The following is a 15,867-nucleotide window of genomic DNA, read 5'->3' as shown; positions in this document are numbered from 1 at the left end:
ATCTGTACATACAATAGTATGCAAGTATAAACAACATGGGACCACGCAGCCATCATACCGCTCAGGAAGGAGACACATTCTGTCACCTAGAGATGAACGTACTTTGGTGCGAAATGTGCAAATCAATCCCAGAAAAACAGTAAAGGACCTTGTGAAGATGCTGGAGGAAACGGGTACAAAAGTATCTATATCCACAGTAAAACGAGTCCTATATCGACATAACCTGAAAGGCCACTCAGCAAGGAAGAAAAAGTCAGACTACGGTTTGCAACTGCATATGGGGACAAAGATCATACTTTTTGGATAAATTTGGTCTGATGAAACAAAAATAGAACTGTTTGGCCATAATGACCATCGTTATGTTTGGAGGAATAAAGGGGAGGCTTGCAAGCCGAAGAACAACATCCCAACCGTGAAGCACGGATGTGGCAGCATCATGTTGTGGGGGTGCTTTGCTGCAGGAGAGCCTGGTGCACTTCACAAAATAGATAGCATTATGAGGAGGGAAAGTATGTGGATATATTGAAGCAACATCTCAAGACATCAGTCAGGAAGTTAAAGCTTGGTCGCAAATGGGTCTTCCAAATGGACAATGACCCCAAGCATACTTCCAAAGTTGTGGCAAAATGGCTTAAGGACAACAAAGTCAAGGTATTGGAGTGGCCATCACAAAGCCCTGACCTCAAACCTATAGAAAATGTGTGGGCAGAACTGAAAAGGCGTGTGCGAGCGAGGAGGCCTACACACCTGACTCAGTTACACCAGCTCTGTCAGGAGGAATGGGCCAAAATTCACCCAACTTATTGTGGGAAGCTTGTGGAAGGCTACCCAAAACGTTTGACCCAAGTTAAACAATTTAAAGGCAATGCTACCAAATACTAATTGAGTGTATGTAAACTTCTGACCCACTGGGAATGTGATTAAAGAAATAAAAGCTGAAATAAATCATTCTCTCTACTATTATTCTGACATTTCACATTCTTAAAATAAAGTGGTGATCCTAACTGACCTAAGACAGGGAATTCTTACTCAGATTAAATGTCAGAAACTGTGAACAACTGTGTTTACATGTATTTGGCTAGGTGTATGTAAACTTCCCACTTCAACTGTATATCAAACATACTGTCATTGACAATTTACATCATTTTAGAAAAACCTTTGTGGTAATAAGTAAGTGTATTCAAATGTATTGTTATAGGTAGTCATCTGCTATGATATTCAGTAATTCCCCAAAAAGCCACAGGATTCAAGAAAATATTTATGTCCACAGAGACATAGAACATGCAGCCAGGACAGACACACTCACTCATGCATTCAGGCACAAACTTGCTTCATAGCAGAACAGTGATGAGTTTTGATATAATATAGTATGGTATTGCATGTAGAAAATTAAGGAAACTAAGGAGGATAGTTCATTTACAATATAAATATAAATTAAAACAGGATATTTGAGATTATACAATGTTACTTAAGACAATATCACTTGGTCTAATATTTGCGCATGAACATGAAAGTAAAAATATGTGAAAGAAGCCATGGTACCTCTAGGCATAAGCACACCAAAGGAGTGTAAATACCCTAGAAAGAATTGGTATCTTGGCATAAAATCGACCAAAAACAGCTACAGAAATAGTGTAAAACTGCCTTGACTGTGAATGTCATGGAAAACAAAAGAAGGATCTTTAAAAACCTACACCAATATATACGTTGTTTGTTTTTCGCTTTTTACATACAATGTGGGGTTATTGCAGTAGTAGATCAACATCGATCACATTTGCTGGAATTTTAAAGAATGAAGTCCGACAGGAGAGAAAGCAGGAATGTGAAAAGGGCTGCATGGCGATGCATTGACATTTCACAATGTCCCTCTAATCTCATCTGAGACAGCAGGAGTGGCACTCTGGCACAGGAGGAGAGGAGACCCCAGGATATTAAGCCGAAGACTTGACTGCTTTTCACACTATCGTGCCGACCCAAACCAAGCTGTGCTGCCTCAGACCTTTTTCCTTTCAGCGCGGTTACACATTATGCTGGATGCGTAACCAAGCCAGCTAAGTACATCAGTTCAGTCCAGCTCGGTAGTGTGACAAGGGTATTGGTGTGTTCAACCTGGAGGACCCAGCAGGCTACCTGCTGCTTCTGGCAGCTCCATGGCTAAAGAGAGAAAGCTCAAGGCTCAGCGCTTTGTGGTTTCACTCCAAACAATGAGGGGATTTGAACCTGCCACCGCAGAAGGAAGCCATGGCAATGGATTTTGTGTGCCAACCATCATCTAGGATTAGCCAGTGTTTGAATGTAGGATACTACATACAAAATCAATAGAGATGGTATAGTCTAAAAATGTAGTTTGATATAAATTGAGCCATTTATGTACATACACATTATCCAGGAAGACCCATGATAGAAGACCATTGTTTTTCAGGCACCAACTATATGAATTCATTTCATTTTTTCAAGAACCCAGTCAGAGCTAGGAGTCAGAGGTACTTATTTCTTCTAGGGCACATGTTGATGTTGGAGTTTGAGTGTTCAGGATCAGAAAGCGGTGATCCCTCTCCTGTAGGGACTGGGAAGATCTCCATTTAGCACACTCACATCCTAGAACACAGAACACAAATGAACTCTGCAGCATTCCAGAACATCATGCATTCCATTCCCATCTGCAGGTGGAGTCCAGAGTTATGAGTCCAGGGTTCCACAGAGGTTACCATGGCCACTGTACGAAGTATCCAAATAATCCAACACACTTAATGAGATTATCTGAAATCTATAATCTGTAATCCCGTTTTGAAAAGAGCCACCATTAAAATGGGTCTAAACATACAAATGTCAATGAGTTAAGAAAAATACAAATATTTAAATAAGATGCAGACAGAAGCAGTTCAACTGTGCTCATTGATATCACACAAGATGAGGCATCACTTGCTAATAGCAGCGTTTTGAGAGTTGTTATCCTGGATACAGTCCACAGTAGTAGATAGGTAGAATTCATTGAAACAACAAACCACTCTTGGTGAATCACAAATTATTGAAAGATGCAGTAATAGGAACTGTATCAAACCAAGCGTACCATGCCAACGCAATAACACATTCCTTGAAAGGCATTAAAGTGAAATATCAAGATGGAGTATTTGATTTATCTCAGAGTATGGGAAGCACTGAGTCAGTGTATCATCATCATAGCCCCATGTCATTCAAATGGATGGTGGGTGTTGGTTTCAGCATGGCAGAGAGAGAAAGGCAAGGATGCTGCTGTCCCTGTGGGAGACAAGACTACTACCCCTGAAAGAAAGAACAACCCCTACCCCCTCCACCACTACTGTAATCTACAGAGCCGGCAACATCCTCCTCCACATTCCTAGGTAATGGATGGTTATGATGGTCTATAACCATATACTAGGCCTTCATTGAAAATCAAAACATTTGAAAATTGCATAAACATTTATGGACTTGGGATGTTTGTGGAGGGCATTAAAATATTTAAAAGTAAGCTACCGTCCATCAAGAACAATTACTCTCAACCCCAAAATAAACAAACAACTAAAAGTGCCATCCAAATGTATTCCAGCTTCAGTAGGACCACGCCACCAGTGAAAGCCAGGTTGCCTGGTCCTACAAACAAACAGGCTTTGTGCTTAGTTGAGTGGAGGATGTTTTTGGCCTTCTCTTCTTTGTCCTCTCATTGGTTTGTATGTTGCTGGGTTGTCACAGTTCCATGTCTTTTTCCCTCTCCACCCTCACAATCAGAGTTGAGTAGGTGTGACACCTCCCACCTCAACAGTCACTTTCAACCTGCAGAGGGTTTCCCCATTCCCTCCCTCCCTGTTTGTCCCCCCCCAAAATCTCCCTCGCCCGCCTTCTGCAGGGAGTCCATCCCACTCCCCCCTCTGCTCCTTGCCCCCTGTAAGCTGTGTCCTCCCACCTGGTTGGCTGGTCACTGCAGGTTAATGGTCAGAGCCACAGTTAGGATGATACCCAGCAACATGAGGAAGGGAAGCCAGGTCTTCAGGAACCCTGCACAGCTGGGAAGGGGATACAGAGATGGAGGGAGAGAGAGAGAGAGGGAGAGGAAGGGCAAAGAGAGAGAGAGAGCGAGAGAGAGAGAGGGAGGGCAAAGAGAGAGAGAGAGAGGTAGGGCAGAGAGAGAGAGAAAGAGGGAGGGCAGAGAGAGAGGGTAGAGAGAGAGAGAGACAGAGAGAGAGAGGGAGGGTAGAGAGAGAGAGAGACAGAGAGAGAGATGCATTGGCTTTCTGGAACAACAAATATAGCAGAAGACGTAAGCGATCATATGAGGTCTGAGGAGTGACTGAGTGAAAATCTAATTCTTCACCTAATTTCCCCCATAGTCTTGACAGCACACGCCTGAGATTGCACGCACATACATAATTAATTACAGAGGCTCAAGTGGTTGCCATGACAACCTCTTCAGATCCAGCCAGGCCAGGGTCATGTGACGCGTCTGTCCAACCAACCCACCCACATAGCTACGCTCCAATGTCCATGCTAGGATGAGTACCAATCAGATTGCCTGCATACATGGGTTCACTCTAGGTAGTATGCTAGTGGGAAGACTCCTGCCGCTACCACCCTCACAGGAAGGGGCATGGGGACGAGCTGTCACATTCCATCAACCAAAACATACCACTGTTTCATCAGACTCAATCCTAATATCTCCATAGAATTATCAGGAGGCCCTCTGTCTGTCTATCCCTCAGATTTATTCTCTGTTTTCAGAGGAAATTCAGTGACATATCTATAAGCCCCTGGGACCCAGAGTACAGAGCATACACATAACAATATCCAGCCCTACCTCACAGCTCTGGCCCTAAAAAAGTTAAGTCACAGTGCTGTAAATCTTAACAACATCAATGCAAATGCAGTCTGGAGGAGTTTCTTTGAACCTTTTCTGCAGCAGTATCTCAGTACCTGACATGTTTTCCGTGGACTAGAGAGAGCACACAGACAGACAGTATCTCAGTACCTGACGTGTTTTCCGTGGACTAGAGAGAGCAGTCAGACAGACAGTATCTCAGTACCTGACGTGTTTTCCGTGGACTAGGGAGAGCAGACAGAGGTTGATCATGTTCCACGAGGTTTTGTTCTCATAGCGCATCAGGTTCAGAGCCATGGCCACATGGGAGTGACAGTTGTCACAGCAGAGGTTGTGCTATGGAGGGGGGAGAGGTACAATCAACATTTGTATGGTCAATGGTACACTATATATACAAATGTATGTGGACACTTCTTCTAATTAGTTGATTCGGCTATTTCAGCCACACCCGCTGCTGACATGTGTATAAAATCAAGCACACAGCTATGCAATCTCCATTGACAAACATTAGCAGTAGAATGGTCTTACTGAAGAGCTCATTGACTTTCAATATGGCACCGTCATAGGATGCCACCTTTCCAACAAGTCAGTTTGTCAAATTTCTGCCGTGCTAGAGCTGCACCAGTCAACTGTAAGTGCTGTTATTGTGAAGTGGAAATGTCTAGGAGCAACAACGGCTCAGCTGCAAAGTGGTAGGCCACACAAGCTCACAGAACAGGACCGCCAAGTCTAAGATCACCATGAGCAATGCCAAGCGTCGGCTGGAGTGGTGTAAAGCTCACCGCCACAAAGTTTAGAGCAGTGGAAACGTGTTCTCTGGAGTGACGAATCACGCTTCACCATCTGGAAGTCCGACGGATGAATTTGGGTTTGGCAGATGCAAGGAGAAAGCTAACTGCCCGTATGTATAGTGCCAACTGTAAAGTTTGGTGGAGGAGGAATAATGGTCTGGGGCTATTTTTTATGGTTTGGGCCCCTTAGTTCCAGTGAAGGGATATTTTAACCCTACAGCATACAATGACATTCTAGACGATTCTGTGCTTCCAACTTTGTGGCAACAGTTTGGGGAAGGCACTTTCCTGTTTCAGCATGAGAATCCCCCAGTGCACAAAGCAAGGCCCATACAGAAATGGTTTGTCGAGATCGGTGTGGAAGAACTTGATTGGCCTGCAGAGCACTGACCTCAACTCCACTGAACACCTTTGGGATGAATTGGAATGACCGACTGCGAGCCAGGCCTAATCGCCCAACATCAGTCCCCACAGCAATTCTTCCAACATCTAGTGGAAAGCCTTCCCAGAAGAGTGGAGGCTGATATAGCAGCAGGGTGGGGGGGATGTCCAACTCCATATTAATGTCCATGATTTTGGAATGAGATGTTCAACGAGCAGGTGTCCACATACTTTTGGTCGTGTAGTGTACCTAGAATCCCAACAGATACCCCTCATTCGGAATTTGGATTCAAACCAATGACCTTCCGGTTGGAAGCTTCCGCCAACAATTCCTTACCATTCTGTTTTTGTATTCCTCTGAGGCGTCTTGCACTGCTGTGTCCCAGGCGTTGGACCCACTAGCATACACCCTGGCTACGTCCAGCATCCAGTATCTTCAAATACACAGAGAATCTATCAGAACCTGGAGCTACTACTACTCTGTAGCCTGGTTGGTCCCAGATCTGTTTGGGCTGTCTTGAGTTGGGTATACAGCACAAATAGATTTGGGACCAAGCTAACTGCTCTGCACAAGTGCTTTCATTCAAGATACAGTGGGGTACGAAATGATTCACACCCTTGATAAAGATGAGCAATAACGACTGCATAAAATAATGAAAATACTCATTTACATTGAATGCGCAAACATTTTTGAATTTATATTACTTTATACGAATACAATTGCCCAGAGAAAGACATTTTGTTCAACAAGTAATATATATTTTTTCCACACACAAAAAGGCAGGGGTCAAAATTATTGACACCCCTAAAGATTCTTATGAATAAAGTAGTCAACAAATCTATAATGAATGAAATCCTGAATTAATCGTGAATAATGATTTGTGAGTAAGTTACAGAGGGTCAAAGATCATAACCAAGACATGCTAACCTCTCACCATCACCAAGAACATGTTTTGGGGTGGCAGGTAGCCTAGTGGTTAGAGTGTTGGACTAGTAACCGAAAGGTTGCTAGAACAAATGAGTTGAGTTGACAAGGAAAAAAATCTGTCGTTCTGCCCCTGAATAAGGCAGTTAACCCACTGTTCCTAGCCCATCATTGTAATAAAAGAAATGTTCTTAACTGACTTGCCTAGTTAAATAAAAGGTTCAATTAAAATTCAAATAAATTGGGGCCCTCTGTAACTTGCTCACTCATCATTACTTATGATTCATTCAGGATTATCTGTAATCATGGAAGCATCCACATTAAAGTAGAAGTGTTTAGAAACATATATTCTCATCTACAATATAAGTGACTCCAAAAATCACACAATACATTATTTACCAGTAATTTCTACTGGGCAAGAAATAATCAGAAACACAACCAACATGAGCTGCAAATGCAGCCAAAAAGTTGTTTACTTACTTTGTTGGTCTCCCAAAGGCCATGTTGTCTTCCTGCAATAAATCACAAAGAAAATAACATGCAATATAATTGGTAATGCATTCATAATATCAAACCTAATGAATGACAATGTTAAATCACCCTGAAGCTCACTTTTTGGAGTCTCTGAATTTTCAGTAATTCAGCAGATATCAACAACAAACCATAAGGTGTTGAAGTGCTACAGGAAGCAGATAGATAAGACTATCCAGCAGGTGTCACTGGTGTGTGTGTGTGTGTGTGTGTGTGTTAAGGTGTCAGCATGCTTCAGTTTTGTTTTAGAGTTCATTTCATGCAATTCTACACATTTTGCTATAGGGTGGAGAGAAATGTTTGCAATTTGTAATATGATATCGGAGTGAAAACTACTAACAAAATCAACGGGCCCCCCACCCCTGGCATAACTCGACCATGATTACTGCAAGTTTAGATAGCTGGCTAGACTAATTTACCAATCTAAAAATTGCTAGCTGACATGGCTAATTGAATGACTGTCAGTGACTGACATGGCAAGAGAAAAACTGCTGATTCACAATCAAATGTCCAAATTGCACCTTGTGTATTGTACTATTCTAACCAGCCGTAAACTGTTCTCTCTGCTTCAGCAAGGCAAATACATTTAAACAGTTTTTCACAATTCCTGACATTTAATCCAAGTAAATATTCCCTGTCTAAGGTCAGTTAGGATCACCACTTGCTTTTAAGAATGTGAAATGTCAGAATAATAGGAGAGAATAATTTATGTCAGCTTTTATTTCTTTCATCACATTCCCAGTGGGTCAGAAGTTTACATACACTCAATTAGTATTTGGTAGCATTGCCTTTAAATTGTTTAACTTGGGTCAAACGTTTTGGGTAGCCTTCCACAAGCTTCCCACAATAAGTTGGGTGAATTTTGGCCCATTCCTCCTGACAGAGCTGGTGTAACTGAGTCAGGTGTGTAGGTCTCCTCGCTCGCACACGCCTTTTCAGTTCTGCCCACAAATTTTCTATGGGATTGAGGTCAGGGCTTTGTGATGGCCACTCCAATACCTTGACTTTGTTGTCCTTAAGCCATTTTGCCACAACTTTGGAAGTATGCTTGGGGTCATTGTCCACTTGGAAGACCCATTTGCGACCAAGCTTTAACTTCCTGACTGACGTCTTGAGATGTTGCTTCAATAAATCCACATAATTTTCCTCCCTCATGATGCCATTTATTTTGTGAAGTGCACCAGTCCCTCCTGCAGCAAAGCACCCCCACAACATGATGCTGCCACCCCCGTGCTACACGGTTGGGATGGTGTTCTTCGGCTTGCAAGCCTCCCCCATTTTCCTCCAAACATAACAATGGTCATTATGGCCAAACAGTTCTATTTTTGTTTCATCAGACCAGAGGACATTTTCTTCAAAAAGTACGATCTTTTTTGCATGTGCAGTTGCAAACCGTAGTCTGGCTTTTTTATGGAGGTTTTGGAGCAGTGGCTTCTTCCTTGCTGAGCGGCCTTTCAAGTTATGTCGATATAGGACTCGTTTTACTGTGGCTAGAGATACTTTTGTACCAGTTTCCTCCAGCAACTTCACACGGTCCTTTGCTGTTGTTCTGGGATTGATTTGCACTTTTCACACCAAAGTATGTTCATCTCTAGGAGACAGAACGCGTCTCCGTCCTGAGCGGTATGATAGCTGCGTGGTCCCATGGTGTTTATACTTGCATACTATTGTTTGTACAGATGAACGTGGTACTTTCAGGCATTTGGAAATGGCTCCCAAGGATGAACCAGACTTGTGGAGGTCTACAAATTTTTTTCTGAGTTCTTGACTGATTTATTTAGATTTTCCCATGATGTCAAGCAAAATGACACTGAGTTTGAAGGTAGGCCTTGAAATACATGTACACCTCCGATAGGCTAATTGACATAATTTGAGTCAATCAGAAGCTTCTAAAGCCAAGACATCATTTTCTGGAATTTTCCAAGCTGTTTAAAGGCACAGTCAACTTAGTGTATGTAAACTTCTGACCCACTGGAATTGTGATACAGTGATATAATCTGTCTGGAAACAATTGTTAGAAAAATTACTTGTGTCATGCACAAAGTAGATGTCCTAACCGACTTGCCAAAACTATAGTTTGTTAACAAGAAATTTGTGGAGTGGTTGAAAAACGAGTTTTAATGTAAACTTCTGACTTCAACTGTAGATGCTAAAATCACCACTGCAAGAAAGGCATTTCATTGTACTTGTGCATGTGACATGAAATCTTGAAACTGAAACTATTCTAACTCTCAACAGTAAATTGAGACCCGACTGAGTTTTGTTTAGGGAAATTGATCCCCTACAAAAGGGGGGACGCGGCCGCCAGTGGCTTTCCCTGAGCTAGAACAAACATTTAGTCTCTAGTTCTTACAGACCAGGGAAATCCTACTGTAGGGTGTATAGATAGTCTTTCTTATTCAATTTAGCAATCCCAAAGAATGGAGTTTATAGTTGGGGCCAACACAGGGTGCTTGTAGCAGTGTGCTAGTAGCAGTGTACTTGTTGGGGAGCTTCAGGGAGTTAACAGACCATATTGAACTCTTTATTGATCCCTGAGGGGACATGTATTTCCCTGACAAGTTCTTCCAGGAAGGCCAATGTAATAGTGAGCACACACACACACTGCTATTTAGACTCTTCTTCTCTTGAAACCTAGTCCCCAGTCCAGTCCCAAGGCAGCGCCCGCAGTAATAAGTATGATTGATTGATATATATATATATATCAATCACTGCAAGGAGCAGCACTTGACATACGACTTCAATATAAGGTTCTGCTTACAGATCTAGTTATATAGATCTATAGTTCACTACCTCTACAGGCAGCCAATAGGTATTTCAATGTGGTTTAAAGCCAGCTCTTCCAATTGATATTTGCCTGTTCCCAAATCTGTTCGTGCTGTCTTGGCAACTCTTATAACAATACTTATACAAGTATTACAGACAAAGCTTAATATCCTGGAACAGAGAACTCCGGTTTCCCCCCCAACCAAGATTAATCTACAGGAGTAGGCTTAATCTGGGTCTGGGAAATGGGCCCTAAATCTATGTAAGTGTGTGTAGTGTGTCTAGGCCTATCAGGATTTCAGCTGAATGATATAGGTCTATTTTCTTCTGCACTTGAGAGAAAGAACAGAAAAAGAGGGTAGTAAAAAAACTGAAGAAAGGAGAGGAAGAACACGGAAGAACAAGTACTCACAGAGACAAAATAGGGCCCAGCAAAGTCCCGGATGATACCAGAAGAGGTGCAGATTCCCATGTGTCCAATGAATGGTAGCAGCCATCTGCAAGGGTGCAACTTTGGTTTTAGTAGTGGTGGGGACATAACCTGTGGGGGGAGGGGTCTAAAAGCTCATTTCTACACAATCCAATATGACAGCCCTTCCAGCCGTCTCTATTTAGAACAACGACATTGTGTTGCACCTTTAACCACTAGCCTAACAAATGAACAACTCTTTAAAAAATTAAGTAAAAAGACTTGATTGTCTTTATTGAGACATACTTTATATCAAATTTCAGCCAGACCGCCTAGCCAGCCTGAGCCGCCTGCACACCCAAACCCCCCCAGTCTACTCAATAACTTAACTCTCCCAACACAATTTCCTTCCCACTCTCCTCCCCCCCAAGGTAAAGACTTGGAAACAAAAGTAAACAAAAACATACAAAGAAAACACATACACATTAACAGCACATCCTCCTTATAAGTAATCTCATAGGCCTAATAATATTGTAGAGCTATTTTTACTTGCACACAATATAGCTGGGAAGCCCCATCCTGCCCCTAGGGGTCTAAGGCCCTGCAGCACCCCAACCCAACACACCCCACTCAGCTTTAGGATCTAAGTGAAACATGAATTATTGGTTTCAGGTGTGTTAGACCAAGGCCAGGGTGACAACCCACAGTAAGGCAGACCCCCAGGGCCAGGACTGAGTAGCCCAGCAAGTAGGGATCGTCTAAATAGACATCTCCCCTGACATGGGGATGTTTTCAATAGAAAATCCTTTTGTCATATAATATTCCATATAAGGCATCCAGACAATTATGAAAGTTGCCCAGTATACCGTTAATCTTGTAATAAATCAAATCTAGGGATACATAACTTGACATTTCTGCCATCCATTGTGACATTGTTGGAGGAAAACCAACCTTCCAAATAATAGCAATGCATTTATTAGCCACTATAAATCCTAGGTTACAGTTTCCTCTGATAACAGTCTCCAGTATCAACATTTCCAAGCAAACAAAAACAAGGAGAAGGGAGAATCTGTAGACATGCTGAGACAAAAGAACATACACTTTGCCAGCCTTCCCAAGACCATAGCATCTGCAACTATGTTCCCTTTTGTGTTTTAAAACTCCAGCAGAGGAACAACATTTCTGAGTGCATATAATTCAGTTTCACTGGCATGTAGTACGTTCTATGGATGGTCTTAAACTGCAGTAATTCATGTCTGAGATTATATGAACATGACTTCGCATTCAAACATCTGTATCCATTAATCATCATCAATAGCGTCTACCAGGTCTTCCTCACATTTTTGCTGTACATGTTAATTTCGAAAACATAATTTCACTTTGACATTATGGGTTATTTTGTGTAGGCCAATGACCAAAACATCTTCATTTAATCCATTTTAAAATGCAGGCCGTAACACAACAAAATGTGGAAAAAGTAAAGGGGTGTGAATTCTTTCTGAAGGCACTGTAGCTTAACTGATCAAATGAACAGACAGACAGGGCAGTGTATTATTCTCTTACACCTCAATCACACTGACAGTGTCATTGCATTTTGGTACACCAGAAGTACATTCATCTCCAATGGGACGCTGCGTTTGCCTTGCAGCATTGCGTTGCAGAGGCTGTTGCAGTGTGTTCTGTGTGGTGCATACGTTGGATTTATCTAACATATGCATCAAATTGTATGCTTGACTTGACTTGCAATGACGACGTCGGTCTGATCGCGGCATAACTGCATTGAGTTACAGCGATTGCACTTATTTTGACCAGGGCCCAAAGTAATGCACTACATAGGGAAAAGTGTGCCATTTGGGATGCAAAAACAACATTCTTTCCTCATACATCTGGCAGCCCACTAGAGCATCTCGCTGATTCATTTTCATATAATTGGTTTATACTAGAGGTCGACCGATTAATCGGAATGGCCGATTCATAACAATCGGAAATTGGTATTTTTGGGCGTCGATTTCAGATTATTATTTTTTTTATTTAAAAAAATGTTTTATACCTTTTATTTAACTATGCAAGTTAGTTAAGAACACATTCTTATTTTCAATGACAGCCTATGAACTGTGGGTTAACTGCCTTGTTCAGGGGCAGAACGACAGAGTTTCACCTTGTCAGCTCAGGGGTTTCAATCTTGCAACCGCACAGTTAACTAGTCCAACGCTCTAACCATTGCACTCCACGAGTAGCCTGCCTGTTACATGAATGCAGTAGAAGCCAAGGTAAATTGCTAGCTGGCATTAAACTTATCTTACAAAAAACAATCAATCATAATCACTAGTTATAACTACTAATCCAGTTTAGCAGGCAATATTAACCAGGTGAAATTGTGTAATTTCTCTTGCGTTCATTGCACACAGAGTCAGGGTATATGCAACAGTTTGGGCTGCCTGGCTCATTGCGAACTAATTTGCCAGAATTTTACATAATTCTGACACACATTGAAGGTTGTGCAATGTAACAAGAATATTTAGACTTAGGGATGCCACCCGTTATATTTACATATTTCACTGAAATAATAAACGTTTTGTTTTCGAAATGATCGTTTCCGGATTCGATCATATTAACGACCAAAGGCTCTTATTTCTGTGTGTTATTATGTTATAATTAAGTCTGATTTGATAGAGTAGTCTGACTGAGAAGCAGCAGGCCCGTAATCATTCATTCAAACAGCACTTTTGTGCGTTTTGCCAGCAGCTCTTCTCAAGCACAGCGCTGTTTATGACTTCAAGCCTATCAGCCTAATGGCTGGTGTAACCAATGTGAAATGGCTAGCTAGTTAGCTGGGTGTGCGCTAATACTGTTTCAAACGTCACTCGCTTTTAGATTTGGAGTAGTTATTCTCCTTGCGCTGCAAGGGCCACGGCTTTTGTGGAGCGATGGATAACGATGCTTCAAGTGTGGCTGTTGTCGATGTGTTCCTGGTTCGAGCCCAGGTAGGGGCGAGGAGGGGGACGGAAGCTATACTGTTACACTGGCAATACTATAGTGCCTATAAGAACATCCAATAGTCAAAGGTATATGAAATACAAATGGTATAGAGAGAAATAGTCCTATAAATACTATATTAACTACAACCTAAAACCTCTTACCTTGGAATATTGAAGTCTCACGTTAAACGGAACCACCAACTTTCATATGTTCTCATGTTCTGAGCAAGGAACTTAAACTTTCGCTTTCTTACATGGCACATATTACACTTTTACTTTCTTCTCCAACACTTTGTTTTTGCATTATTTAAACCAAATTGAACATGTTTCATTATTTATTTGAGGCTAAATTGATTTTATTTATGTTTTATATTAAGTTGAAATAAGTTTTAATTCAGTATTGTTGTAATTGTCATTATTACAAATTAAAAATTAAATAAAAATCGGCCGATTAATCGGTATCGGCTTTTTTGGTCCTCAAATAATCGGTATCGGCGTTGAAAAAATCATAATCGGTCGACCTCTAGTTTATACCAATGATACCATCATATTATGCATTCAAGAGATGCTCTTTTGCAATAGTGAAATGGTGCAGGAAAGAGGGGCAGGACACAGAGGAGGCATCCTAGATAATGTCTGGCCCAATAGAGAGTGCAGTGCAGTAGTGCCCACCTAAATACTAGGCAGAGAGATTTTATGTAGGGGAGAGTTGGTTGTTGGGGAGAAAGCGGGTGGTGAGGACTGTCTCAAATGGCACCCTATTGTCATTCGTGCACTAATTTTGACCAGAGACAAATGTAGTGCACTATAAAGGGAATAGTGTGCCATTAAGGACGCAGCCTGTATCTGTCTCCTCCTTGATCCAAAAGACACTCCCTACAACACTACACCACAATCAGATTTAAATATAGCTAATAAAGAACATTTCTGTTATGAAACAGCCAAACCATAGAAATGTGTTTTGATAGTCTGATAAAAACGTCTAACATGCAAAATGCCGACAACCTGTCTGTGAGGATGATGTCACTTTAAACTACTGTAACAGCTTGTGGCTTTGTTACTATGTAGCGAGTTGCCTCGCTGAAACTGATAGATTGCGTCAAGCCACTTTGATACAAAGCCAGCTGGTTGGATTAATCATTAGGATACATTGCAGCCATTTCGCTAAAGTTATTGTAACCTAGCTTGCCTGTGTGCATTTACGAAGCCAGCAAAGGCTAATTCGCCCCTGGGCTATGCTGTCAAGTGTCCCTGACTGTCAATGTCGGAAAAGAAAAGCCACCGTTTTAAATTTGACAAGCTTTGTCCTCGGAACATATCGGTATTAATAACCGACTGCGAGGGTTTAAACAGAGCTGATGAGCGAGCTGATAGCAACTGGCTAGCCAGCTAGCAAACGTTAGCCACGGAGCTGTCACCAATAACTCTCCCACACTGATTATGAATCACGCACTAAACACAACAAAGCAGACAAGCAAGTTTACTCCGGGAACTCACGATAGTACGGGGATAGGTGTCCACACGATACAGTAGGGGTAACGACTCGTATCGGGGTTTATTCTTTCAAAGGCTATGTGGTAATTCTTCATGGTGTCGATTTCGACATCCGCCATCACCAACTGTGAAAAATGAATTTCATTCGCCCAACTTCCTGGCAACCAGCTTCTCCACAGACAGAACAATGAGATTGGCCATCTAGCAATTATGACAAATGCCAGATGGACCATCTTTTTGTTGGGTGGGCTGGTGGAAAAAAAGGGAAACAGCCAGTGACCCATAGGCCTGTTAAGATTTTTTATTTGTTTTATTAAGATTTTTGTTATCATTTTTGCATTTTCTCTGTTATCATCATAATATATTTGATCTTTTCAGAGCTCCCGAGTGGAGCAGCGGTCTAATGCACTGCATCTCAGTCCCTGGTTCAAATCCAAGTTCTATCACATCTGGCCATGATTGGGAGTCCCATAGGTCCCGTACAATTGGCTGGTCTTCCCTGGCTACCTGAACCTGCTGAGACCCCTGTCACCATCTGATCCTGCTCAGAATTACCTTACATTTATACATTATATTAGGGGCGACAGGTAGCCTAGTGGATAGAGCGATGGGCCAGTAACTGAAAGGCTGCTGTATTGAATCCCTAAGCTGACAAGTCTGTTGTTCTGCCCCTGAACACATTCATGAATGGCAAAAAAGACTGTCAAAAAATACATCATAGGGAATACGGTTTTGAAGTGTCTGTCCTATATCTAGGAGAT

The 15,867-nt window shown here is 41.9% G+C and overlaps 1 protein-coding gene across 1 annotated transcript; it reads right to left on the bottom strand.

Moving 5' to 3' along the window:
* Positions 1-1,245: 1,245 nt before the first annotated feature.
* On the bottom strand, positions 1,246-15,269 carry LOC115128533 (transmembrane protein 222-like). The gene is made up of 6 exons (XM_029658445.2): positions 15,110-15,269; positions 10,638-10,722; positions 7,409-7,440; positions 6,341-6,437; positions 5,037-5,167; positions 1,246-4,022 (listed from the first exon to the last, which is right to left on the bottom strand). The coding sequence occupies exons 1-6, from the start codon at positions 15,223-15,225 to the stop codon at positions 3,935-3,937; spliced, it is 549 nt and encodes a 182-aa protein (XP_029514305.1). The 5' UTR covers positions 15,226-15,269; the 3' UTR covers positions 1,246-3,934.
* Between the last annotated feature and the right edge of the window lie 598 nt (positions 15,270-15,867).

The sequence above is a fragment of the Oncorhynchus nerka genome, linkage group LG4, assembly GCF_034236695.1.
Source record: "Oncorhynchus nerka isolate Pitt River linkage group LG4, Oner_Uvic_2.0, whole genome shotgun sequence".
NCBI classification, from domain to species: domain Eukaryota; kingdom Metazoa; phylum Chordata; class Actinopteri; order Salmoniformes; family Salmonidae; genus Oncorhynchus; species Oncorhynchus nerka.
Note: the sequence above shows the minus strand (reverse complement) of the source record. Positions and strands in the feature narration are given on the sequence as shown.